General features: G+C 57.0%; 6 protein-coding genes across 6 annotated transcripts; 2 read left to right on the top strand and 4 right to left on the bottom strand.

The window, feature by feature from the left end:
* Positions 1-972: 972 nt before the first annotated feature.
* POSPLADRAFT_1153775 (hypothetical protein) lies at positions 973-2,748 on the bottom strand (the record flags this gene model as incomplete). The annotated part of the gene is made up of 2 exons (XM_024486774.1): positions 973-1,114; positions 1,169-2,748. The coding sequence occupies 2 exons, from the start codon at positions 2,746-2,748 to the stop codon at positions 973-975; spliced, it is 1,722 nt and encodes a 573-aa protein (XP_024335063.1).
* Positions 2,749-4,448: 1,700 nt separating this feature from the next.
* Positions 4,449-6,334, bottom strand: POSPLADRAFT_1036367 (hypothetical protein; the record flags this gene model as incomplete). The annotated part of the gene is made up of 5 exons (XM_024477148.1): positions 4,449-4,614; positions 4,981-5,364; positions 5,485-5,780; positions 5,837-5,910; positions 6,064-6,334. 5 exons carry the CDS (start codon positions 6,332-6,334, stop codon positions 4,449-4,451), a joined length of 1,191 nt encoding a protein of 396 aa, XP_024335062.1.
* An 844-nt stretch (positions 6,335-7,178) lies between these two features.
* POSPLADRAFT_1041391 (hypothetical protein) lies at positions 7,179-8,435 on the top strand. The gene is made up of 5 exons (XM_024477901.1): positions 7,179-7,424; positions 7,484-7,582; positions 7,641-7,653; positions 7,739-7,999; positions 8,090-8,435. The coding sequence occupies exons 1-5, from the start codon at positions 7,249-7,251 to the stop codon at positions 8,348-8,350; spliced, it is 810 nt and encodes a 269-aa protein (XP_024335061.1). The 5' UTR covers positions 7,179-7,248; the 3' UTR covers positions 8,351-8,435.
* A 64-nt stretch (positions 8,436-8,499) lies between these two features.
* Positions 8,500-9,625, bottom strand: POSPLADRAFT_1036365 (hypothetical protein; the record flags this gene model as incomplete). The annotated part of the gene is made up of 3 exons (XM_024477147.1): positions 8,500-8,774; positions 8,833-9,330; positions 9,412-9,625. The coding sequence occupies 3 exons, from the start codon at positions 9,623-9,625 to the stop codon at positions 8,500-8,502; spliced, it is 987 nt and encodes a 328-aa protein (XP_024335060.1).
* Positions 9,626-11,007: 1,382 nt separating this feature from the next.
* POSPLADRAFT_1067556 (hypothetical protein) lies at positions 11,008-14,033 on the top strand (the record flags this gene model as incomplete). The annotated part of the gene is made up of 12 exons (XM_024482199.1): positions 11,008-11,061; positions 11,112-11,145; positions 11,189-11,322; positions 11,379-11,499; positions 11,551-11,763; positions 11,804-11,906; positions 12,092-12,257; positions 12,313-12,432; positions 12,499-12,890; positions 12,945-13,178; positions 13,237-13,312; positions 13,369-14,033. The coding sequence occupies 12 exons, from the start codon at positions 11,008-11,010 to the stop codon at positions 13,969-13,971; spliced, it is 2,250 nt and encodes a 749-aa protein (XP_024335059.1). The 3' UTR covers positions 13,972-14,033.
* A 10,336-nt stretch (positions 14,034-24,369) lies between these two features.
* Positions 24,370-25,031, bottom strand: POSPLADRAFT_1060763 (hypothetical protein; the record flags this gene model as incomplete). The annotated part of the gene is made up of 2 exons (XM_024481300.1): positions 24,370-24,657; positions 25,011-25,031. The coding sequence occupies 2 exons, from the start codon at positions 25,029-25,031 to the stop codon at positions 24,370-24,372; spliced, it is 309 nt and encodes a 102-aa protein (XP_024335058.1).
* Between the last annotated feature and the right edge of the window lie 45 nt (positions 25,032-25,076).

Below are 25,076 nucleotides of genomic sequence, written 5' to 3'. Positions count from 1 at the left end.
GGAAGCGCGATGCCTCGCCTACCACGAGTTGTCTTTCTTCTCCGCCGGTTCAGCTCCTTTTCGCGCTCCTTCTCGTTCCTCTCGATCTCACTGTCGCTTAACGGGTTCAGTATGGGGGTAAATGCAGCCACTTGGTCCATGGCACGGGCACCGGTGGTCAGAGAAGGAAGTAAGGACATCCGCAGATCGTCGTCTTGTACTGCAGAGCCATCGGAAGGATGTCCTACCAAAAACAGCGACTTCTGGTATATTTGCACTTGCTCGCGGATAGAGTGCGCTATCGCAGTCCTGGAGGGTGTTCAAGGATGAACATACACTTATATGCACTGCAGTACGACACGTACTTGAATTCCCCGCCAAGGCCAAGGTCCTTGACATATATCTCCGCAAATTGCTCTGGAGAAGGGTCATCGTTATCCAAATTCCACTCAAACTGATCCTCGAGCTTCAGAGATCCGACGACGATGTCGAGCTACAGAGGCGTACATATTAGGTGAGGAAGCCCAAGAGACACGGCGACTCACCTTGACCAGTATTCGCATATCTTCATTGAGGAAACTTTCGTCCTCATCAAAATCATCAACGATCATAGGAGCATCCGGTCCTCGGAGCGTGGCAAGGTCGACGGCCTCCTCTTTGACAAGTTTTCGTCGTTTACGACTGCGGGTGTCTGACCGTGTGCTAGACTGCTTATACACAACCCCAGAGATGACATTCTTGCGCCATGTTTCCCACCATTCGGCGTCCTGGCCTTCCAACTTACCCATTTGGATGTCATTAGTATCCGAAGCAATGACGACGCCGTCTTCGCCAAATGTGGTAGAGTGTGCCTTGAAGTCGCTTAGCTGGTCTTGAATTGCTTTGGTGATGACCACATGGTAACTGGGAGCGAGACTATAGTCGTCCACGATAGACTGAGCGAAGACTTCAGGAGTAATGATGGGGTCTACGGCAAAAATGAGGGGCGTGGATCTACAACGAACGAATGGCATTCGTACCGTTCAAGTTCCACACAAAAGTATCGCGCATCTTGTGGTGTTCAACGTCGAACTCGAGCCGGATGGGCACGAGCTGTTCGATACGACTGGCGTCTTCTGATGGCAGTCTGCGGGGCCTACAGGGCACTGAAAGTGAGTGATTCAAATACAGTGGTCTCGTCACAACGTACAACTTGAACCCTTCTCGTTTGCCTGCCTTCCGCCGCTCCTTCAGCTCACGCTCCTTGAAGTGCTTTTGACCCGTGAGCGAAAACTTATCCTGTCGCTTGCGCATGCCCATGCGGCCGTCCTCCAGAGTCGTGTCCTTCTCCCACCACGCATGAGGCTTTCCGACCGTTCCGCGCAACTCGTCCGTCATCTTTTCGCGCATGTGCTTGTATCTGCCCTCATACTCCTTGTCGATCTTCATGTACGTCTTGATTTCGGCGATTTGGTCTTCCGTGAGCGGCGGTATGAGGGTAGCCGAGTCCTTAAGCGGCACAATAGAAACGCGCGACACCTTCGGGTCAAGCTGGACATTAGCAGGCAGAGGCGCGAGCTGGGGTATCACGGTAGGAGCCGGCGGCACCGCGGGCGCGGCGTTCGACGCACCGTTGGCCGTCTTCGTTGCCGCGTTGTCCTGCGCGTTTGCAGCAGTGCCAAGGCCCTCGCTGGGCTTGCGATCGATCAAGCCATTCTGCAAACCGGCGCCCGACAGGTTAGGGCCTGCGATCGGCGAGGACCCGTGCGGGAAGGGCGAACTGATGGGTGGCTGCGAAGTCTGGCGGGCGTGCTGCTGCATGGGCGTCTGGGGTATAGGCACGTCGATTCCGCCCATCCCGCTGAGACCGGACGTTCCCAGCCCAAGGCCCACACCATTAGGGAGAGCGCCCATCGCGCGGGAGGGCCCCATCGTGTCCATAGCCCCATTTTGTCCGAGGCCCGGCACGTGCATGGGAGACGACGCAGGCAGTCCGGTGGTCGATGGGAGCCCGAGTTGAGCAGCGGGGGTCGGGGCGCTAGGGAAGTTTGGGTTCACGCCCATTGGCCCGGCAGACAGCTGGCGCGTCATGCCAGGAGCAGGAAATGCACCGCCATTGACGTTCATATTTGCATTCATGCCCATACCCATCCCGCCCATGTCGCCGCCATGCGCCTGGTGTATCTGACCCTGACTAGTAGACCGCGGCAAGACCGGAGGACCCATCATCCCGCCTCCAGCACCGCCGAGCAGGCCCATCCCGACACCCAGATTCGCCGCTGCGTTCTGCGAACCAGCGGGGCCGACATTCCCCATGATACCCATGCCTGTCAGACCCGTGCCGCCGCCACCTGCTGAAATGTTGACGTTGGCGATCGACGGCATCGGCAGATGCGGGGTCTGTGGCGGCGGATGTATCTGCTGTGGCTGTGGCTGGAGCTGGAGCTGTTGCGGCTGGCCGGGGACGGGTGTTCCGAGCCTGCGCTTCGCGCCGCGCGTCGGCGAACCGGGCATCGCCGGAGCAGGAGCGATGGCCGGGAACCCGCCAGGAGACCTTGCTGTCGGCGTCTGCAGCGCCCCGTTCGGATGGCCCATACCCAGGAAGTTGCCATTCTGCCCCTGCTGGACCTGCGCCTGCTGCTGCTGTTGCTGATGCTGTTGCTGATGCTGATGCTGCTGAACAAAGCCCGTGGCCGTCGTCGGGCGACTCGGCGCCTTCTGCTGGCCGTCCGCCCCATGCACCGACATGCCCGTCCCCGGTCTTGTGGCCGGCCCCGGCGTGCCCGCCATCGGGCGCGGCTGGATCGGGACCGGCGTCCCCACGCCTGGCAGATTTCCGGACGGCAGGCGCGGACTCGGCGTCGCCCTCGGGCCGCCGCCCGTGCCCGGACGCGGACTCGGACTCGGCGCGCCGCGGTTCGCATTTGCATTCGCGCCGACGTTCGGAGCGGAGAACGCGCCCGGCTGCTGCGGGCGCTGGGACGTCGCGGTGGACGGGCGCGGCGGGATGGACGTGGGCGGCGGCATCATCGCCGAAGGCCCCGCACCCGACATCGCGTGCTGGTGCTGCAGCATCGCGTTGCTCTGTGCATTCTGAAACTGCTGTTGCTGCTGCTGCTGCTGGGCGGCAGACATGCCCTGGCCCTGCCCTTGTGCGAGCCTCTGAGAGTGCGAGCCAGTCGATGCGGCCGACGACGGGCGCTGCTGCTCATACTGGCCCTGCGAGAGCTGCTGGAAGCGCTCGTGCGCCTGCTGCTGCATCTGCATCTGCTGCGCGGAGGCCATGCCCATGCCCTGTCCGCCGCCCATGTTCGCGTTCGGGCCCTGCATGTGGTGCTGCTGTGCCTGCTGCTGCCCGTGCTGCTCGCGCATCATCGCCGCGCGCTGCATCTGCATCATCCTGAACTGGTTTAGCGTGCGCTCGCGGTCCGCCGGCTGCATCTGCGCGAGCTGCGCGATCTGCATCGGCGTCATGCCGAGGTTCTGCAGGTTCTGGATGACCGTCGCGTTCAGCGCGCCCGCGTTGTGGCCCTGCCCGCCGGGGAAGCCCATTTGCTGGGGGCTGTGGTGGGAGGGCGACGCCGGGTTGCCCATGCTGGCGATCTGCGCTTGCGGGGCCGTCGGGCTCGTCGAGGGGTTGAATTGCGCGTTGAAGTTCTGGTTCTGGTGCGTTGGTGACGACGCGCCTGTACTGTCTTCAGACACTGCATGTATGCGCGCGAACGATGACTCACCCGCCATCAGCGCGGCAGGGTTGATGCTGCCCATGTTGCCCATCCCGTTCATAATCCCCGCGTTCGAGCCACCCATGTTCGTGTTCATCAGGTTCTGCGGGTTCATCGTGCCGCCGTTCATCATGTTCATCATTTGCGCCGGGTTGATGTTGCTCATGCCTGACGTCGCCGTCAGTTGGCGCATTCTAAAAATTGACGATATGCGCACGCACCATTCATGCCGCCATTCATCGCACTCATGAATGCGTTCGGGTTCATGTTCATCATGTTCCCGCCTCCGCCTCCGCCTCCACCGTTCATGTTCTGTAGCAGCTGCGCGGGATTAACGCCGCCCATTCCGCCGGCGCCGCCGCTCGGCTGGCGCTGGCGCATTAGCATCTGTGGATTAAGTGGCTGTCCACCCTGCTGCTGCTGCTGCTGCTGTTGTTGTTGCTGTTGTTGAAGGTGTTGCAGCATTTGTGGGTTGATCGCCCCGCTGCTGCCCGCATTCTGGCGCGCAGCATACAGCTGCTGGATCTGCGCCTGCGTCAGGCTATGCCCGCCGCTCGGCATGTTGGGGTTCATGTATGCGTCGCGAAGGTGCGTGGACCGGATTGAGGTGCTTTACTCAGGGACGCGCACAGCGCCACGGATAGAATGCGAGGCGCTATATGCCTGATAGAGAGTCAGCATTGCCGTCTCAGGTAACGATGCGGAGAACAAGTGAATATGCAGAAATAACAACTATATTTGACTGCGTGGTCGAAAATACGATGACTATTCCTGTGCGCGGATACTCAAATCCGGGGCATACACTGGGAACCGGATGCAAGTCGGCGAGCGGACAATGAGAGGCTCAATTGCATAGCCTGGACCGACTGCATCTCGCCATTGAGCATTTGCCACTTGGGTCTCAGACAGCCCTATGGTTACTTGCCAATGGCTGCAGACAACGGTAAACAGGGCGGGCCCACGGGGGCATGGCACTTCGGTGCCAAGAGAGCCCAATGACACCGAGAGCCGTGCGCTGTGAGGGGCGACGAGGCCATGGTGAGGGCATAAAAGTGAGACTCGCCGCCTGCACACTTGCATCTACAACGACGCGTGCGGGGGAAGCGCCGAGTGCATCAGGGAATGTGCGGGCGGGACATCGAACGGAAAACAAGCCGCGAGGACGGGGAGGCAGGGACGGGGAGAGGGACGGGACGCGTCTCGGGGGACGCGATAGGGACAGGTCAGGGGACCGCGCGGGACGGCAGGAGGAGTGCGCACGGGCCAGGTGACGGGAGCAGGAGGGGAGGGGACTTACGTCTGGGCGTGGATACGGGTGGGAGCCGCCGAAAGGCCGGAGGGGAGAGCAGTGCGGGAGGCGCAGGGAAAGGAAAGACGGGAGATTGCGAAGCCTGCTGGAAGGCGACTGCGTGGGCCGTTCCGTGGCGATACAAGGGGCGAATCAACAGCGACGCTCGCTCGCTCTTCCGCCCGCAGCGAGGATGTTTCGAATGGGTCACAAAGCACGTCGCTGATCCAACGCCGAAAGGAGACCAGACGCAGAGACGGCCGAGCAGCAGATTCCGTTCTGCCACTCAGTGGAGGCGGTTCCAACAGACAAACCCCTCCTCTGCCGCCCGAGTCACCCCAACCCTCTGCCCTGTCACGCGTCACGCCCCGCCACGCCCCGCCCCGCCCCGCCCTTCCATATCAGGCAGTCACGCGTGCCAGGTCGCCGCCGCGCGCGGGAACGACAGCACACGGCGGGCACATCTGCCAGGGGAGAGGAGAGGGGCAGGACCAGAAGACTGCCCCTGCGCACGCAGAAACGGGTGCGCTTGTGAGCAGCCCCGCGTCCCAGTCCAGATCCCCGATCTCCGATCGTGCGCTCCTGCCGCCTTCGCCTGTCCGTTTTGGCTCTTTCCCCACCCGCCATCCTGCCACCCCATGCCCCCCCTTCGTGCCCTGTCCTCTCCCGTCTTGCATTTGGCCTGTCCGCCGCAGCGTGCACCGGAAAACCGACTGCGAAAGGTCTTGGCGCCTCGAAACGTACACAGTACTTGCCTCAAGTGGGATCCTGACGCCAACGGTGGTTGCTAATGTTGGCCGTTCCCTTGGCTGCCGCAAACATGAGCCCGGTGGCCGAGATCTGATCTCATGACCCTCGAGCTTACCGGACGCTGGTCACCACACAGGCCTTGCCCAGAAGTCTGCTTGTCGGGAACCTCGATGACGTCTGCATTAGAACCTGGAAGAAGGCGGTCTTGTGCTATTCCGAGGACAATCTTCCGAGGTCTTCCTACAGCATATATGCGCCTGTTTGGCTTCACTGATGTGCCATGCATCACACCACCGAAAGCGGTATGTGACCACCGGCTTCCACCCTCTGTGCACCACGCACTATGCAACCGCACTGAAAGCATCAATGCTTCCACCGTCCCACTCGACTCATGCTGATTGTGGTGCATATATGCGCTAACTATTGCGTGTCTCCTGCCCACATCCGCAACAAACTTGATGATCGACCTTGTCTCAAACCGCATTATCTGGTAACAGGAGCTCCGCGTTCCAAGACACGCCAATGTACGTGCCAACACCGATTCCCATATGCAGATGCTGCACTCGGTCGACAATCCTTCACGACGGCCCCGATACAAGCCCAAGTTGGACATGTCTTGTCTCTGGACTCCACATCCGCAAAGGCACACCCAAAGTCAAGTCAAGCCACATCTTACAGTGACAGCCTGCATAAACCGTAAGCCGCGTATGATTGCAAACCAACAACTGGTGCGCTCGCCAAGCACCCGGGACCAATCCGCATCATGGCGCATTACCGACGCAGCGTAGGATCGTGACACGGCAAACAACGTGTCAGGCCTTTAAGGAGGCCGGCCGTTCAACTAAGATCGCAAGCCAGAATTCGGGTTGACGTATGCTGACCGGTGTCAGCCGTACAGACCTGACGCAGGTGCTCAGAGTCAAACCTTCTTGGATGTGCTAGATTGCTCATCCTGCTTGCTCTTGCCCGAATCACATGCTGAGCTTATACAGCTACAACATAGGCCCCGTCGTCAATTTCAAACACGTCCGAGCTAGCATTTCACATCGGGTTCGCACCTTCGTCGGTGAGCGATAACGGTTCCTGAGTGTCGCTCGTATTGGATCTAGCTATCAGAAACTCTGCGCAATAAGCCAATTGTAGCATAGACTTCCATCTCTCACATCATTAGACAGTGTTAGGCTTTGCTTTTCTCATTCTGGGTCTTTACCCTCGCTGATCGGGCACAGAAGTCAGCATGTGTTTCGAGTAAGGATGGATCTGCTCAAAACCTGGCTGCGAATGACCTTACAATGCGCTGTGAACCTATAGACTACCAGACTCAAAATCATGTTTCAATAGCGTCAGCGCCTGGAGATTCCTAATAGATAGCACATCAAGATTGCACATAGCGCGCCCATGCTCATGGAAATAGGACGCCTTCGGGTGCGAGACTGCGGGAGTCTCACCAGCCTGAAGCTCAAAAGGCAGCGACACTGGCCAGCTGCATTCCGCTCGCACAGACTCTCAACGACCGCCGCTATCAACATGGCCCAGAACGACACGCCCCCCTTCGACCGCTCGCTCAGCCTCAAGTTCACGCAGACGCCCAACCCGCAGTGGACGTACGGCCAGCAGCTCGACGCGACGCCCGAGGGCAAGGCATGGCTTGAGGGCGAGAAGGCCGGCTGGAAGGTGGTGGACACGGAGAAGGAGGACCCGATGTGTGTACATGTGCCCTCTGTGTCCGGGTGTGGGCTCTCCGTTCAGACGCGCCCGGCAGGAAGCTGTATGCGCTGATGACCAGCGGGATCGTGCCTCGCCCGATCGCGTTCGTGTCGACGATCTCGGAAGACGGCGTCGAGAACCTCTCCCCTTTCAGGTGCGCACTGTCACCCGCTTCGGCCGGAGTGTGATGTGACGGGCTATCCCCTCCACAGCTGGTTCAACATGGTACGCCTCCGTAACCGTCCTGTCCTTGTCTTCGTCCCGCGCACGCTGAGATCGCGGCCACGTGCCGTTTGCCGTTTGCCCGCAGGTGACGCACAGCCCGCCGCTCGTCTCGCTCTGCTGCAGCAACGGGCCCGCGCGCGTGAAGGACACGGCGGCGAACATCGCGGCCACGCGCCAGTTCACGGTGAACATCATCAGCGAGCCGTGGGTCGAGGCCGCGAACGCGTGCGCGGTGGACGCGCCCGCGGCGGTCGGCGAGTGGCCGCTCAGCGGGCTCACGAAGACGGCGAGTCTGCACGTCAAGCCCGCGCGCGTGCAGGAAAGCGCGTTCAGCATGGAGTGTGAGGTGTGTCCTGCCCCCACCACCCCCTAGCCACTGCTCGCTGTGCGCGTTGTGCGTCGTGCACGGCTCCCAATGCTGATCTCGCGCATGCAGCTGCACCAGACGGTGGAGATCGTGCACCCTGTGACGGGCGTGAACACGACGACGATGATCCTGGGCCTCGTCAAGTACGTGCATGTGCGGAACGACATGCTCACGGCGCGCGGGACGGTGGACCCGGCGCGCCTCCGCCCGGTTGCACGCCTCGGCGATATCTCGTACGCGCGCGTGGGCGACGGGTTCCGCCTGCGGCGGCCGGTGTGGGCTGACGAGGCGGAGGCGATCCGCGCGGCGACGGAAGGAGCAAACGAGTAGCTTGCTGGTATGTGCAGTACGAGCCTACCGTGGGGTTTCGATTACGCAGCCGATCGCCATTCAATACATAACACATTTAAATACAGGACGTGCCCTCTATAAAATACCCGAGACGTGTCGTGAGGAAGCCGTTAACGAGCTGAAGACGATCAGTAAGGAGGATTCTGTGGAGCTTGCCACATGAGCGGAGAGAACTGCATGACGCTGTTCAGTCGCATCCCCAGCCCTGACCACTGCATCGAGGCGGCTGACGCCAACTGCACATCAATCCGCATTTGCATCGCCAGGGCTTGGTTGTGCAACTGTACCACCGCCTGGCCCGTGTTGACGTTCACCAGCGCCTCCTGCACTGATTGGATCTGCCCCGCCAGCGTGCTCATGAGCCGGACGATGGTGCTGATATCCTGCTGTTTTCTCTGTGATGCTTGAGACATGTCGCTCGTCAGCAGAGTACTGTTGTACGTAGCGGGTCTGTGCATTACCTTCCAGCGATCTCTCCATCCTGTTGGCGCTGGCCGAAAGCAGGTTCTGCACCGCCTGCATCATGTTTTCCACGAGGGCGCCGGCGGGGTGTATGATGCGGAGGACGGTCCCGGCGCCGGCCATAATATACCCCGTCGTCCGCAGAACCGCCGGCACGGCCTCCTTGATCCTACCCCAGGACCACCAGCTCGCTTTATGCGCCGCGGCGCCGGTGTTGACGCTTTCGACAATGCGGAGGAAGTAGTCGATGCCTTCCTGCAGGATCTTCACCTTCCAGCAGAGATCGGAAGACGCGAAGTTGATGCCGTTGGAGGCGCCGATGATCCGCTGGTCATACTGTACCCACCCCGCCTGCGACGCGCTGTGCAGGTTGTCCGAGACGAGGTGGCAGAACTCGAGGTGGCGCCTGATGACCTCCTTGGATGCATCGACGGCCGCGTTGGACTGGCTCTGCAGCCCCTGCAGCGCCCCGCGGAACTCGGCGGTCAGGGGGCTATCTGGGAGACTGGGTGGCCGCTCAGCGTCGGACGACATGAATGCGGGACGAAGCTCTCGCGCCTACTTGTTGAAGTGCGTACCCCACGCGTTGAAGGCCTGCGAGCACTTTGTCATCTCGCCCAGGGCGGTGCGTGCGATCTCGTCGACGGGGTCGACGGGCCAGACTTGGTCTTGTCGCACGAATCCATACTTGGTGTACTGATTATAAGCGTACGCGTTTTGGTTCCATCCAGAGGTATCTTGACGGGGGCCGTTCCATACTTCGCTGTTGAAGTTGGCTGAGGTGTTCCACATTCTGGTCGACGAGAGTGAGCTTCACTGGAAGTACTGCCCCCTCAGTCTCGGAGGGTTGCTTATAATGGTGTCGTATTGAGACACTGTGCTGCAGACACGAGCTCGGAGGTACAATACACGCTTCAACCTCATTGACTCATTTGATAAGATTATGTCTGCACGCAGTATCATCCCTAGCAGGAATATGTGCCCGTACCTCTGACTCAAAGATGTCACACTCACGTGCCGCATGTTGTGCTCGTACTCAACATTGACCTCGTAAGCGATAGGATTGACTGAGGGTGAGGCGTAAGGTCCTCGTCCTTCAGCATCGTGATCGTCGGTGGCTTCAAGGCCACACGCGACTGCCTCATGAGCGAGGAGAGCAGCTCGTCAAGATATTGTTCACTCACGTCGGCCTTCAGATACTTCAGCTGGCCACACGAATTATCGAGTGGATCTCGAGGATCTGAAGCCTCAACGCCGGTGAGCACAGTCGCGGCACCATGACTTCGGTCTCCGATTAGCCGAGATGAATGACGCATGGCCCTTCAACCCGACTAATGTGAGGATCGATGAAGCTGGCAATGAGCAGCGGGTCGCGAATTGAAGGATTCCCGCTGCCCCGATACCTAAAAACAGGCGGCCATTAGCCCGACGAAGGAACGCCGCTGCCAGATGTCCGTTGAAGAACGCTCCGAGCTTGAGGTTCGTCCAAAATGCCGGATTGTTCGTCATGAGACTACGCTAGTACGCACATACTTGGGTAAAGGAAAGCCAACTCCTCTGTGTCCGGAGAAGCCTTCGCGTGAGATGGTCTGACATTTCAATGACGAGATGGACTATGTCGAACAGCACGTCATCTGGTATGTTCGCGATTGGCGTATTTGTGTCAAGGCAGGGAGGCGTCTGCGATGTTGTTGGCCCATTCATAGCTAGCTCCTGCGCATCTGGTTATGAGACTGCATGGCACATAACTGCACTAGGACTCACGATAGCAAGTGTCACAAGAGAGGACTCTCCGTTGAGATCCTACGTGAATCTGGGGGGTGAATGTATCGCAAACAATACCTAGATACTAAGGGAGAAGGTCTTTAGAATGCGTGCGTTGTACCTTGAACGCGCTTCATGCGACGAGCGCCCGGTGATAGTGCAAATAGCCCTCTACAGTCACGTCGAAAATAAGGCTATGCGGCTGAGGATAAAGTCTCCCTCTCGACCTCAGAATATGCGTTATGACTTTAACACGAGGCCTGGCACTGGTTGATGGGAAGCAACTTGAAGTGTAGCGCCAGCTTGTACTCCGTCGCGTGACCGTGCGCGTCCCAAGACGCGTCGCGCGTCGCGCGGTCTGGCAGATACCTCTTGCCGCTTGCTCTAATCAAGGCCTACGCGGTGGCTCAATGTCTGCATATGCCGTGGCAAAGGAAACAAGCGACCTCGATGACCCAACGAAGGTGCGCGTGAGCTATGTGGCGCGCGAGATTTCTGTGCTGAACATGCATAGTCCTGCATCTACATCGCACCAGGTGATGAGCTAGGTCAGTCGTCAGGAAGTGTCTCCCCTGACACTTGAGTTGAAAGCTAATAATGAAGTAGAAGAAGACGCTCTTTCGGGCCCATACTCTCCACACGACTGGCGAGATCTTCCAGATGGATACGAACTCCGCATGCAAGCATACAAAGAAGCGTGGACACAATGTTTGAGACACATGCAGGTCAGCATCTGAAACAACACATGTAAGCCCACATCTGATGTACGGATGGCGGCCAGTCGATCATACAAGCCCTCCATGCTCCTGTTGCGAAGGAGGTTGTCGCACAGGTCAAATCTGCATACATGGATACTCTTCCGGGCCTTCCGTATGCGGAACTTCCAGCTATGCTTGTGTTTGGTACATCATACTCTGGTTGACTGTTGTGAACTCATCTTCGTTGTGCTCTAGGAGGCAGCTCGGGACTGTATTCTGACATCATTCAGCAGCTGGAAGTATCCGTCGAAGTCGAGGACGACAGTGCGGCAGATGAAGCGAAAAGCGACATCACAGCCTCAGATGGCGCTATCATGATACACCTATATCCGGGCGATTTCCCTAATTTGACGACTGCAATGAAGTCCATCGTTACTGGGTTTATAGACCAGTCCACAGGCTCAGGCCGTGGGTATAATGATCCTCCGGCTCATCTGGTCACTTACAGACTCTCCTTGTATGCGTCCCAGAGAATGGCATGAAGCGCAGGCCGGCTGCGTCGCTTGCTACTTACGATATCAGCGTGCTGGATGCCTGGTACAGATCACTTGGTGCGTGACTTGTGCAGACCACAGTAACAGCGCAACTTGTGACCTGAGAACAGACAAGAAGCCCAGCCTTACCATCTTTCTGCATGATTTTGAACAATTCGAGCCCGCAGTGGTGCAAGATGTGTTCTACATATCCAGGCGAGTGCATAATTCTGGAGCTCTGCTCGTCCATTGACCTTTCCCAGTTTGCACATACCCGAGTTACCCCTGGTCTACATCCTGGCGATGTCATCCCCACCTAGTCCTTCGTTCCTGCACACAACCTATTCACGCTCGACGCTTGCGCTTCTCAAAATACACAAGTTCAGTGCGCCCTTGAATGTTGAGCTCATAGACGAACTCGTGGAAAAGGTAGGCATCCATTATTAGCAGCATCAGTATGACTTCGTTTCATACGAGTTCCCAGACATTCTGTGATCCCAACTATGAGCCTGCGGTGATGCTTGGTCCCGGCTCGCTAGGCTTTCTGGCGGACTTCGTGTCTCGTCACACGGCATCCGTTGATGCGACGTTGACGATTATCCAGGTTTGTTCTGCTTCCCAGACTCGGAGCACCTCTATCGGCGCGATTGAGTTGACCTGCAGTCCACAGCTCGCTCTCATGAAACATTTGGCGGAGCCCTTGACAATCTTCATCGAGTCCTCGACACTGGGCCTCCGGAACGAACGGCTTGCCGGACAGAAACTGGACCAGCCAGAGTCTCAACCGTTCCGGGATGTGCTGACTTCTCGACTAGCCCGTTCCACTTCCAATCCAGACGACATTGACGAGGATGCGATCTCGCTCCTACGCTCTGTCAACGCAGCTCGCGACGGCTTCTATCGCAAATTGCGCACGATGCGCATCGGACTGTCGGTGATGAACATCGTGCGGCAGGCCATCGAGACCGAAAGGGAGAACGAAAGCAGCATGCTCGACACCCTGATTGCCGCGCTGCGTGGGCGGGCGAATCGGGACGTGCGACAGTTGGCGACGGCCCTCAGGTGCGCCCTGTGACCCACAACTAGATGCCTTCTGTGCTCACTTGCATTTTCTAGCAAATGCAACGCGCAGCAACTACAGATAGTCCTGCAAAAACTACAGGCACTGTACGACGGTCTGCAAGACTCCGACGCGCGCGATGCTGAGATGGATGCTCACGTCCGTGTAAGCGAGGCCCTCACAGAGATCGCAGATACAGACAATGCGTCTGTGGATGCCGAGAAAGGACGCGATCCACTCGTCGCTCGCCTCGCAAAGGACCTCGGCGAGTGGCTCATCGGGTATCTGGAGTGAGTGTTGCCACACGGCGTGCTTCATGTGGACTGTCCACACTGACCCTCTCGTCAGGAAACATCTCATACGGTTGGACGACGGCCCGCTCTGGGACATTTGGTACACAGGGTCTGCGCCCTTTCCCGCGGAGGTGCGTCCCCCTCGTTACCCTGTTTTCTGTATCGGATGGCCCACCATTACCCGCAGCTGATTAACCCTGCGCCTCGCCCCGCCCTCGTCTCTGCCCTGGCGCACCCCAACGAACATGCTGCCGCCTATGCGCGGCTACTCCGCATGTACATACCACAAGATAAGGCTGAGACGGGATCGGCAGATCAGGATGTTCGAGAAGATGAAGGCGAGGACGAGGACGGACTCCCGGACACGGCGCTCCTCTTCCGGCGGTATGCGGAAGCGGGGCGTCTGGTGAATGTGTACGACTGGTTCCAGTCTTTTGCGGGCGCGCTCGACGGACGCCGCCGCCGAGAGCGTAGGGCCGCTGTCACCTCTTCCGGAAATGCGCACGCACACGGCGTCAGTGGCGCGGTGTCAAACGGAAAGGGAAAGGGCAGGGCGCGCGCCCATATACCGATGGAGGTTGATGGGGCCGACGAAGATGCAGGCAGATCTGAAGAGGAGGAGAGTGAACTGGGTGAGGACGAAGACGAGGAGGTGGCGGAGGCGTGGCGGATTGAGGTACAGGTACGCTTCATCCGCGCGCTGCACGAACTCGACTATTTGGGCGTCGTGAAGCCAACAGGGAGGAAGGCGGACCACGTCGTGCGGACATTGTACGACGTTATTTACTAGTCGTACCATACAGTGTAGGTCAGACACTGTTTATATCCCCGAATTGTCAAACGTCCTTCCATATCTCCTGCAGTTGAGGTCGAAGCTGAACCGGTCTTTTGGCCAACTACAATCTGTAGTTGATTCTGCAGTCTTATCTCGCAATATGCCTGCCTTACATGGGGCGAAACGAAGTTTATGCACAGTTCGGTTCATTCGTGTCACTTCCCTCCCCTAAACCAACCGCCTACGCCGACCAGGGTCAGAGCGCTTGACTGTTCGGGCATGATAGCAGCACTGGCCATGCGGCACATGTTTCAATTTAAGACATCAATACAAGCGACACCGACCCTCCTATCTTCTCGTGCGCCCAACAATCACAATCCCATAACTAGTACACCAGGTTGAGACTGGAAGGGGAGTGGCAGGAGCGCGCTCAGCACTTGCACTCGTTAGGCTTGCACTGGCAGCTGTAGGAGGACAGGATCAGCCTGCGATGTACGCTCGTCCATGGGTAGGTAGGTACTCACGTAGCGCCGCAGTTGCACTGGCTCTCGCCGCAGGTACCGGCAGCGTTCTTGGGAATGTCGATGGTCTGGGGACAAGATGGTCAGTATAGTGAGCAGAGAAATGGAGGCAACGGCGACTGACCATGAACATGGTGAAGAGAGGTGAGTAGGTGGGTGAGTAGGCTGGTAGTGCGATTGGAGTGAGCTGGCTGAATAGAGGGCACGCAGACAGTCTTTTATACATTTCTGCAGCTGCTCACACGTGCGTAGTACTTCACGCCTGACGGTGTGTATCTGATCCTATTTCGGTCTAGCTCGTGAAGAAGGTATTCTGAGGTCACATTTGTCCTTCTTGCTGCTCGTGCTTCTTTCTTTCCATCGCACAGAGACTACCAGCCTCCAGTTCTAGTTCTCTAGACTCTTAAAGTGTACTAGAAGGACTGTCAGGTGAGCAACCATCTGATTTTGTTGCCGCCCCTTGGCTCTTGGCTGTCCGCCTTGCTTATATGCTGCTGTTCTTTCACATTGCTATATTGCGAAGGAGCGTCACTGACACTGGTTTCCAAAAATGTTCCCGTGCGCACAAATGCCTCGCTTTCATCTGGGCGCCGATGAGCGATGCAGAACGACGCCGTGAGAGAAGTCTAGAAGCACAGCGGCTTGCTCCATCTGCTTCCAACGCGATGCTATGAGGAGCCAATCAGCAAAGACGGATTGACTGGTGAGCCGTTATAATTTTACCAGCGCATAGGCAATTGTTGTGGCAATATGCTTCTACCCTAATCATGACCTTGCGCGTGGAGTCCAGAGCTCATCTGGGCCCTCTCTACTACCCTCTGTACCGATACTCATCGCACAGTCCAAGCCTTTCACGCTTCTGATCGTAGCTCTTGACATCCGTTATGCAAAGTGCACAGATAAGCGTCCGTCTATCTCATCCATCTCATCTTATCTCTATGCGTTCTGGCACCTCCATCTCGAGCTCAGGCATCTTCGTTGTCCGCACAAACACCTCAGGGACCTCGTTGCTATTCTTTGCTCGCGCTGCGCCAACAATAGCTTCGTACCGCAGAAATGACTCACTCCGCAATGTCTCGGGTCGCAAAAATGTCTCGTCTACTCGCACGCTAACGTGCTGTGAAGGGCCACGCATGTCCATGCCCGAGTATTGGCAGTTTTCAAGGCGCTAGGCGATGTGTTTGATTCCGCATCTGACAGAGCAAGTTGATAGGCGTCAGGCATGCAGTATTTGAACGGTTAGCCGTGTTGCCTAGGGGTCAAAAAAGTCACGATATGAGGCGAGCTAGGTCTTCAACGCGAGTTGCGACGAGGACGACCCACCCCTCCCCCCAAACGAGCGAAGCCGAAACGAGCCCTCGAGGTGAATGATACGGGGTGATTGGGCTATCAAACCCTTAGGATTATGGTCGTGGTGCGGTGTGCCCACAAATACACAAATTGTTGATTCGCAACGCATTGTCATCACTGAATGACACGCTTGCATCGCTACGTGCTTCTACCTCTAGTAAACGTTGAGAAATACCGCGAGTGGCTGTGGATCCGACGTATTGCAAAGCAAGGGACAATATTGACATGAAGTGTGATGTTGAGTTTTATACCTACCAAATGCATTACCTTAGTACCTACCATTCCAGTATGTGAGTCAATGCGCGAGACATTCCAAAGAGGGCATCAACATTTCTTGTAGTGTCCTCCGCGACTCCAGTGATCACATTGTCGAACTAGACATACATTGCAAACTGCGGCATAACGCACACCTTGCTTCAACCTCAACCCCTGCCCGAGCCTTCTCATTGATCGCACGGGTCTCCTGCGTATCAGGGAATCAGATCTCCCAGTAGCCTGGGGGTGCCAGCGGAGGCTCCCACTGCTGGCAACTCAAAATCTCTTGCTGATGCTTGGCAATGGTTTGCTCCTGTTCCACCTTGTCTGTCGCGACTTGAGGTCGAGTGACAGAGGAAAACCTGAAAGCAGGGGGCGTTCGACTGGTTCTTACCGAAGCGATGGTGAGCAATGCTCGAACCTAAGGCTAGGGACAAGTAAATGTATTGGTTAGTAAGGTAAGAAAGGAATACAAGTGAGGGCTTACTGACCTAGGGACAAGAGGTCGAAACTGAGGTCCCTAGGGCAGCAGAGGCCGGTTTATATACATGGGGAGATTAGGGCAGGCTGTGCGCGTTGGTCCGTGCGCAGCTGGTCCGTGCACAGCATGCCAACGCGGCCCCGGGGGCCGGTGAGTCAGAGCGGCTGTGTCAGCGGAGCCCGAGCTGTGCCGTGCGCTGCCGCCCCATCTAATCTAATCGTACAGTAGATAATGACGCGTCCATATCAGGCAGGTAGTACAGAGGTCGCGGGTTCGAGCCCATGAAAAGGAAAAAATTAAAAAACGGCTAGACGCCGTACTAAGTCGTGACATTACCCCCCCCTCAACGGCGCATGACCTCATGCGAGGCGCCCTTGCCCATTTCCCACCCGGAGCGGCAACGTGCTTCAGTCAATGGCGAAGGCATTGGCTGGAAGTTGAGACCACCAAAGGTAGCAGCATTGAGGCGACGAGGGGCGTTCGGGTTCTTCTGGTGGAAGTCGGCTACGAGGGCCGGCGCATTGGCAACGTTGCGCGCCGGTTCCCATGACGTATGCGAGTCGTCATAGCCCTTCCACTTGACGAGGTACTGCAGCTGACGCCGGAAGATCCTCGAATCCTTGATCCGCTCAACCTCGTACTCCTCGTTACCCTCAACCTCGATCGCAGGCGGCTCCTCCGGCTCTCGGCCCGGGATATCGCTACGCGTGTACTTGCTGAGCAAGGAGACATGGAATACCGGATGCACCGGTACCGACTTTGGCAGGACCAATTCGTAATCCAAGTCTCCGAGCTTTCGCCGCACGGCATATGGTCCAAGGCGCTTGGGACTAAGCTTCTTGCTCGGTTGTTTCAGCTTAAGGTTCCAAGCATCAAGCCAGACCTTGTCCCCTGGTGCAAAGACCGGTGCCTGTTGCACGTGCTTGTCGTAGTACACTTTCATACGCTCAGCTGACAGTTCGAGCGCAGAGCGCGTGTCATCGCGAATCTCCTTCAGGATCTTGAGCCGATCAGCGGCCGCAGGCATCGCAGACATCGGATTGATCCGCACTTGGATCTCAGGATGGTACCCCTGATGCAGGAAGAATGGGGAGTGCCCGGTCGCGGAGTGAACTCGGTTGTTCAATGCGAATTCCGCAAGCGGCAATTGCTTCGCCCAATCATCCTGCCTGTGGCTGGTGAAGGCACGCAGGTACTGCTCGATCTCCTGATTCCAGCGCTCAGTCTGGCCATCTGTCTGAGGATGGAATGCTGTAGACAGCGCCGGCTCGATCCCTAGTCCCTTGTACACCGCGTGGAGATACTTTGAAGCGAACTGGGGACCTCGGTCTGATATGACCTTGGCCAGGGCCCCATGATGCTTGAACACATCGCGGATGTACAGGTCTGCCGTGCCTTCTGCCGTCAGGGTCTCATGACAGGCGGAGAAGTGGACCTGCTTGGTAAAGCGGTCGGCGGTAACCAGGATCGAGTCGAATCCATCAGACTTCGGCAAGCCAACGATCATATCGGTCGTGATGATCTGCCATGGATGCTCGGGGATCTCGTTCGGCTTCAGCGGACCCTGGGGTTTGGCTGGGAATGTCTTGGTACGGTTGCACACGTCGCAGGTGCTTATGTACTCATTGACGAATTTAGACATTCCTGGCCACCAGTAGTTCCGTGACACGAGCTCCAGGGTTTTGGCACGACCGCCATGACCGGCGATTGGTGAGTCGTGGTGGATCTTAACAATATCCCGCCGGAGCTCCACGTTTTTTGGGACGTACACACATCCGCGGAACAGCAGAAGCCCTTGTTCGGCATTCCACTCCTCAAAACCCCTTTGTAGCCGGGGCGGCCCGAGGTCCTGCACCTTTTCGAGTGCCTCAGCCACCTCCCGATCCTTCTCCGAACATTCCCTGATGCGCTTCAGAAGCGACTGATCGGCCGTCACCGAGGCATGACCGCGCCTGGCGGAGGCGATGCAGAAGCGCTCCGGCTTGAGAACTACCTGATCAGTGTTATCATCCTCATCGCCAATTTGATGGTCTGATCGGCGCGATAGGGCATCGGCCTTTCCATTCGACATTCCAGCCTTGTGTGTGATGCAGAAGTCAAAGCGAGCTAGGAATAGCGACCATCGCGCTTGACGACGTGTGAGGTGCTGGGACGTGCGCCAGTATTCGAGGTTTTTGTGATCGGTGACGATCTCGAACTGATTGGGTAGGCCTTCGAGATAGTGGCGCCAATCGTCCAGTGCCTCAATGATCGCGAGCATCTCCTTATCGTAGATCTCGTAATTACGCTGGGCAGGGTCCATAGCGTGAGATCTGAAGGCGATAGGGTGCCATTTGCCGTCGTCCTGCTTCTGCATCAACACGCCGCCAGTGGCGTAGCCCGAGGCATCAACCTCGATGTGCATTTCTCGATTAGGGTCATACAGCGCTAAGACGGGAGTCGTCGCAAAGAGCCGTTTGAGCTCATCGAAGGCGTGTTGTCTCTCTTCGCCCCAATGCCATGGGTCGTTCCCTGTGAGTCGGTTGAGTGGTCGCAAGATCTTAGCAAAGTCCTTAATAAAGCAGCAGTAGAAGTTGGAGAACCCCCGGAACTTCTGGACGTCCTTTTTGTTCCGGGGTACCGGCCACTCATTGATTCCTTTCAGCTTTGCGAGATCCATCGCCACCTCATCGCCACCGAACACATAGCCAACATAGTCGACCTTGGGAATGTCCCATTCGCACTTCTCAGGCTTCAGGAACAGATCGTTGTCCTGAAGGCGATGCAGAACCTCGCACGTGACCTTTTCATGCTCCTCTTTGTTGGTGGAGAAGATGAGTATGTCATCTAGGTACACAAGGATCTTGCCGCCGACGATGAGATCGTGGAAGATCTCGTTCATCATGGCCTGGAAGGTCGCGGGGGAATTGGTGAGGCCGAAGAACATCACCAGGGGTTCGTACAGTCCCCGGTTAGTTACGAAGGCCGCCTTCCATTCGTCACCGGCTTTGATCCGGACGTTGTTGTATCCCCATCGGACATCGAACTTCGTAAAGAGCGTAGCGCCACGGAGCTTGTCCACCATTTTGGCGATCAACGGCAAGGGATAACGATTTTTGACCGTGATCGCGTTTAATCGGCGGTAGTCCTGTACGGGTCGAAGCGTCCCTTCCTTCTTTTTGATGAAGAAGAAGGGGGATGAGATTGGCGACTTCGACTCCCGTATGTAGCCCTTCGCTAGTTGCTCCTTGAGGAACTTGTCAAGCTCCTCCTGCTCGTTGTTCGACAGGGGGTACACCTTCGAATGGAATGTCGAATAGCCGGGTATGAGTTTGATTGCGTGATCATACGGCTTCCTTTCGGGTAACCGTTTTGATGCTTCCTTGGAGAAGACATTCAGGAACTCGTGGTACTGTTTAGGTACCGACTCTTCGGCGGTCTTAACGACCTTCTTTTTGATCTCCTCCTCAGCGAACAGCTGGGAGTGTCGCGACTTGAGGTCAAGCGACTGAGGAAAACTTGAATGCTGGGGGCGTCCGACTAAGTCTCACCGAAGCGATGGTGAGCTATGCTCAAACCTAAGGCTAGGGACAAGGTAATATATTAGTGAGGTAAGAAAAGGAATACAAAGGATGCTTACTGACCTAGGGACAAGAGGTCGAAACTGAGGTCCCTAGGGCAGCAGAGGCCGGTTTATATACAGGGGAGGTTAAGGGCAGGCTGTGCGCGTTGGTCCGTGCGCAGCTGGTCTGTGCGCAGCATGCCGACGCGGCCCCGGGGGCCGGTGAGTCAGAGCGGCTGTGTCAGCGGAGCCCGAGCTGTGCCGTGCGCTGCCACCCCATCTAATCTAATCGTACAGTAGATAGTGACGCGTCCATATCAGGCAAGTAGTACAGAGGTCGCGGGTTCGAGCCCGCGAAAAGGAAAAATTAAAAAGCGGCTAGACGCCGTACCAAGTCGTGACATTACCCCCCCCTCAACGGCGCATGACCTCATGCGAGGCGCCCTTGCCCATCTCCCATCCGGAGCGGCAACGTGCTTCAGTCAATGGCAAAGGCATTGGCTGGAAGTTGAGACCACCAAAGGTAGCAGCATTGAGGCGGCGAGGGGCGTTCGGATTCTTCCGGTGGAAGTCGGCTATGAGGGCCGGCGCATTGGCAACGTTGCGCGCCGGTTCCCATGACGTATGCGAGTCGTCATAACCCTTCCACTTGACGAGGTACTGCAGCTGACGCCGGAAGATCCTCGAATCCTTGATCTGCTCAACCTCGTATTCCTCGTCGCCCTCAACCTCAATGGCTGGCGGCTCCTCCGGTTCCCGGCCCGGGATATCGCTACGCGTGTACTTGCTAAGCAAGGAGACATGGAACACCGGGTGCACCGGCACCGACTTCGGCAGGACTAATTCATAATCCAGGTCTCCGAGCTTTCGCCGCACGGCATAAGGTCCGAGGTGCTTGGGACTGAGCTTCTTGCTCGGCTGTTTCAGCTTAAGGTTCCGGGCATCAAGCCAGACCTTGTCCCCCGGTGCAAAGACCGGTGCCTCTTGCACGTGCTTATCGTAGTACACCTTCATGCGTTCGGCCGATAGTTCGAGCGCAGAGCGCGTGTCATCGCGAATCTCCTTCAGGATCTTGAGCCGATCAGCGGCTGCGGGCATCGCAGACATTGGATTGATCCGAACCTGGATCTCAGGATTGTACCCTTGATGCAGGAAGAATGGGGAGTGCCCAGTCGCAGAGTGAACTCGGTTATTTAGTGCAAACTCCGCGAGCGGCAATTGCTTTGCCCAATTATCCTGCCTGTAGCTTGTGAAAGCACGCAGGTACTGTTCGATCTCCTGATTCCAGCGCTCAGTCTGGCCGTCTGTCTGGGGGTGGAACGCTGTGGATAGCGCCGGCTCGATCCCTAGCCCCTTGTACACCGCATGGAGATACTTCGAAGCAAACTGGGGACCTCGGTCTGATATGACCTTGGCCGGGGCCCCATGGTGCTTGAACACGTCGCGGATGTACAGGTCTGCCGCACCTTCTGCCGTCAGGATCTCATGGCAGGCCGAGAAGTGGACCTGCTTTGTGAAGCGGTCGGCGGTGACCAGGATCGAGTCAAACCCATCGGACTTCGGCAAGCCGACGATCATATTGGTTGTGATGATCTGCCATGGGCGCTCGGGGATCTCGTTCGGCTTCAGCGGACCCTGGGGCTTGGCTGGGAATGTCTTTGTACGGTTGCACACGTCGCAGGTGCTTACGTACTCATTGACGAATTTAGATATTCCTGGCCACCAGTAATTCCGCAATACAAGCTCCAGGGTTTTGGCACGACCGCCATGACCGGCGATCGGCGAGTCGTGGTGGATCTTGACTATATCCCGCCGGAGCTCCGCGTTCTTTGGGACGTACACACACCCGCGGAACAGCAGAAGCCCTTGTTCGGCATTCCACTCCTCAAAACCCCTTTGCAGCCGGGGCGGCCCGAGCTCCTGCACCTTTTCAAGTGCCTCGGCCACCTCCCGATCCTTCTCCGAACATTCCCTGATGCGCTTCAGAAGCGACTGATCCGCTGTCACTGAGGCATGACCGCGCCTGGCGGAGGCGATGCGGAAGCGCTCTGGCTTGAGAACTACCTGATCGGTGTTATCGTCCTCATCACCGATCTGATGGTCTGATCGGCGCGATAGGGCATCGGCCTTTCCGTTTGACGTTCCGGCCTTGTGTGTGATGCGGAAGTCGAAGCGAGCCAGGAACAGTGACCATCGCGCTTGACGACGCGTGAGGTGCTGTGACGTGCGCCAGTACTCGAGATTCTTATGATCGGTCACGATCTCGAACTGATTGGGTAGGCCCTCGAGATAGTGGCGCCAGTCGTCCAGTGCTTCAATGATCGCGAGCATCTCCTTATCGTAGATCTCGTAGTTCCGCTGTGCCGGATCCATCGCATGGGATCTGAAGGCAATAGGGTGCCATTTGCCATCATCCTGCTTCTGCATCAACATGCCGCCGGTGGCGTACCCTAAGGCATTGACTTCAATGCGCGTTTCCCGATTAGGGTCATATAGCGCCAAGACTGGAGTCGTCGCAAAGAGCCGCTTGAGCTCATCGAAGGCATGCTGCTCTTCCTCGCCCCAATGCCATGGGTCGTTCCCTGTGAGCCGGTCGAGTGGTCGCGAGATCTTAGCGAAGTCCTTAATGAAGCGGCGGTAGAAATTGGAGAACCCCCGGAACTTCTGAACATCTTTTTTGTTCCGGGGTACCGGCCACTCATTGATTCCTTTCAGCTTCGTGGGATCCATCGCTACCTCATCGCCACCGAACACATAGCCGACGTAGTCGACTTTGGGAACGTCCCACTCACACTTCTCGGGCTTCAGGAATAGATCATTGTCCTGAAGGCGGCGCAGAACCTCGCGTGTGACCTTCTCATGTTCCTCCTTGTTGGTAGAGAAGATGAGTATGTCATCCAGATACACGAGGATCTTGCCGCCGACGATGAGATCGTGGAAGATCTCGTTCATCATCGCCTGGAAGGTTGCAGGGGAGTTGGTGAGACCGAAGAACATTACCAAGGGCTCGTACAACCCTCGGTTGGTCACGAAGGCCGCTTTCCACTCGTCACCGGCTTTGATCCGGACGTTGTTGTATCCCCATCGGACATCGAACTTCGTAAAGAGCGTAGCGCCACGGAGCTTGTCCACCATTTCGGCGATCAACGGCAAGGGATAACGATTTTTGACCGTGATCGCGTTCAATCGGCGGTAGTCCTGCACGGGTCGAAGTGTCCCTTCCTTTTTTTTGATGAAGAAGAAGGGGGACGAGATTGGTGACTTCGACTCCCGTATGTAGCTTTTTGCTAACTGCTCTTTTAGGAACTTGTCCAATTCCTCCTGCTCGTTGTTCGACAATGGGTATACCTTCGAATGGAAGGTCGAGTAGCCGGGTACGAGTTCGATCACATGATCGTACGGCTTTCTTTCGGGTAGCCGTTCTGATGCTTCCTTCGAGAAGACCTTTAGAAACTCGTGGTACTGTTTGGGTACCGACTCCTCGGCGGTCTTAACGACCTTCTTCTTGATCTCTTCCTCAGCGAACAGCTGGGAATACGTGTGCCCTGCTGCGACAAACAGCTGAGGGGCGCCGGGAAGCGTGATACCCCGCTCCCAAGCTTCGATCAAGTCAGCCTCATCCCATTCCACTTCCACCGAATCTTCTTCGGGTTCGAAGTCCGGGAGCACCTTGCTCCGGCAGGCACCTATGACCGACCGTTTGGACTTCGGCGAACGCCTGCGCGCCGTGGGCCTGACCCCCGTATCACGCGCAGTCGCTGCTTGCTCCATTCGGCCAGTCCTCCTGGCGCTACACGTTTCAGGGCATCGTGACAATTTGAGGGAGCCCTTCTCCCAATCTATTTCGGGGTTGTGCTCGCGTAGCCAATCCAACCCGACGATCACATCCTCTGGACCGATGTCCGTGACCGTAAACACCGTCTTCTCGACGTGTTCTCCTATGTGCATCTGTAGTACTGCTACTTCTGAGATGCTTCCATCTTTATTCAGGGTGCCGTCGATATTATAGAGCGGAATCGGTTCTTTCAGCTTCCGCGTCTGCACCTTATTCTCTTCAATGAATCGCTTGTTGATGAACTTTGTGGTGGCTCCGCTGTCCACCATAGCGATTATGTCCTTGTGCCGTCTTTTCCCTTGAAGTCGTACTGGGATGTGAAAATGTTGGGACCCCTGGTCCAATTCGTACACCATCGCAGTAGACAATATATTATACTTGTTACAGGATATATGCGGCCCGACGCGTGCGGCACGAAGCGCGGACCGGATCAAAAACCCTCCTCCTTCATTGCCCGATAGTGCTCAAGCTCCTCACGCATCGACTTCACCTGTGCCATTAAGTCCGCCAGCTCCGATTGCTCGGATTTCGCTGAAGCGGCACTTATACTTGCCGAGGGTGTTGTCGTGACGGGGGCGCTTGTCGCGGCCTGGGTGGATCCCGAGGCAACCGTAGCCCGCGCATCGGCGCGTTTTGTGTAAGGTTTGTCCTTACAATTAGGGCACTCGAATCGTCGGTACCCTTGCTTCCCACAGCCGAAGCTGTCGCGACTTGAGGTCTAGCGACAGGGGAAAACCTAAAAGGAGCTGGGGGCGTTCGACTAAGTCTCACCGAAGCGATGGTGAGCAGTGCTCAAACCTAAGGCTAGGGACAAGTAGTTAGCATTGAATAAGTAAGTAAGTACAGGGGCTTACTGACCTAGGGACAAGAGGTCGAAACTGAGGTCCCTAGGGCAGCAGAGGCCGGCTTATATACATAGGGAGATTAGGGCAGGCTGTGCACGTTGGTCCGTGCGCAGCTGGTCTGTGCGCAGCATGCCGACTCGGCCCCGGGGGCCGGTGAGTCAGAGCGGCTGTGTCAGCGGGGCCCGAGCTGTGCCGTGCGCTGCCGCCCCATCTAATCTAATCGTACAGTAGATAACGAAGTGTCCATATCAGGCAAGTAGTACAGAGGTCGCGGGTTCGAGCCCGCGAAAAA

Source organism: Postia placenta (assembly GCF_002117355.1).
Source record: "Postia placenta MAD-698-R-SB12 unplaced genomic scaffold POSPLAscaffold_15, whole genome shotgun sequence".
NCBI classification, from domain to species: Eukaryota; Fungi; Basidiomycota; class Agaricomycetes; order Polyporales; family Adustoporiaceae; genus Rhodonia; species Rhodonia placenta.
Note: the sequence above shows the minus strand (reverse complement) of the source record. Positions and strands in the feature narration are given on the sequence as shown.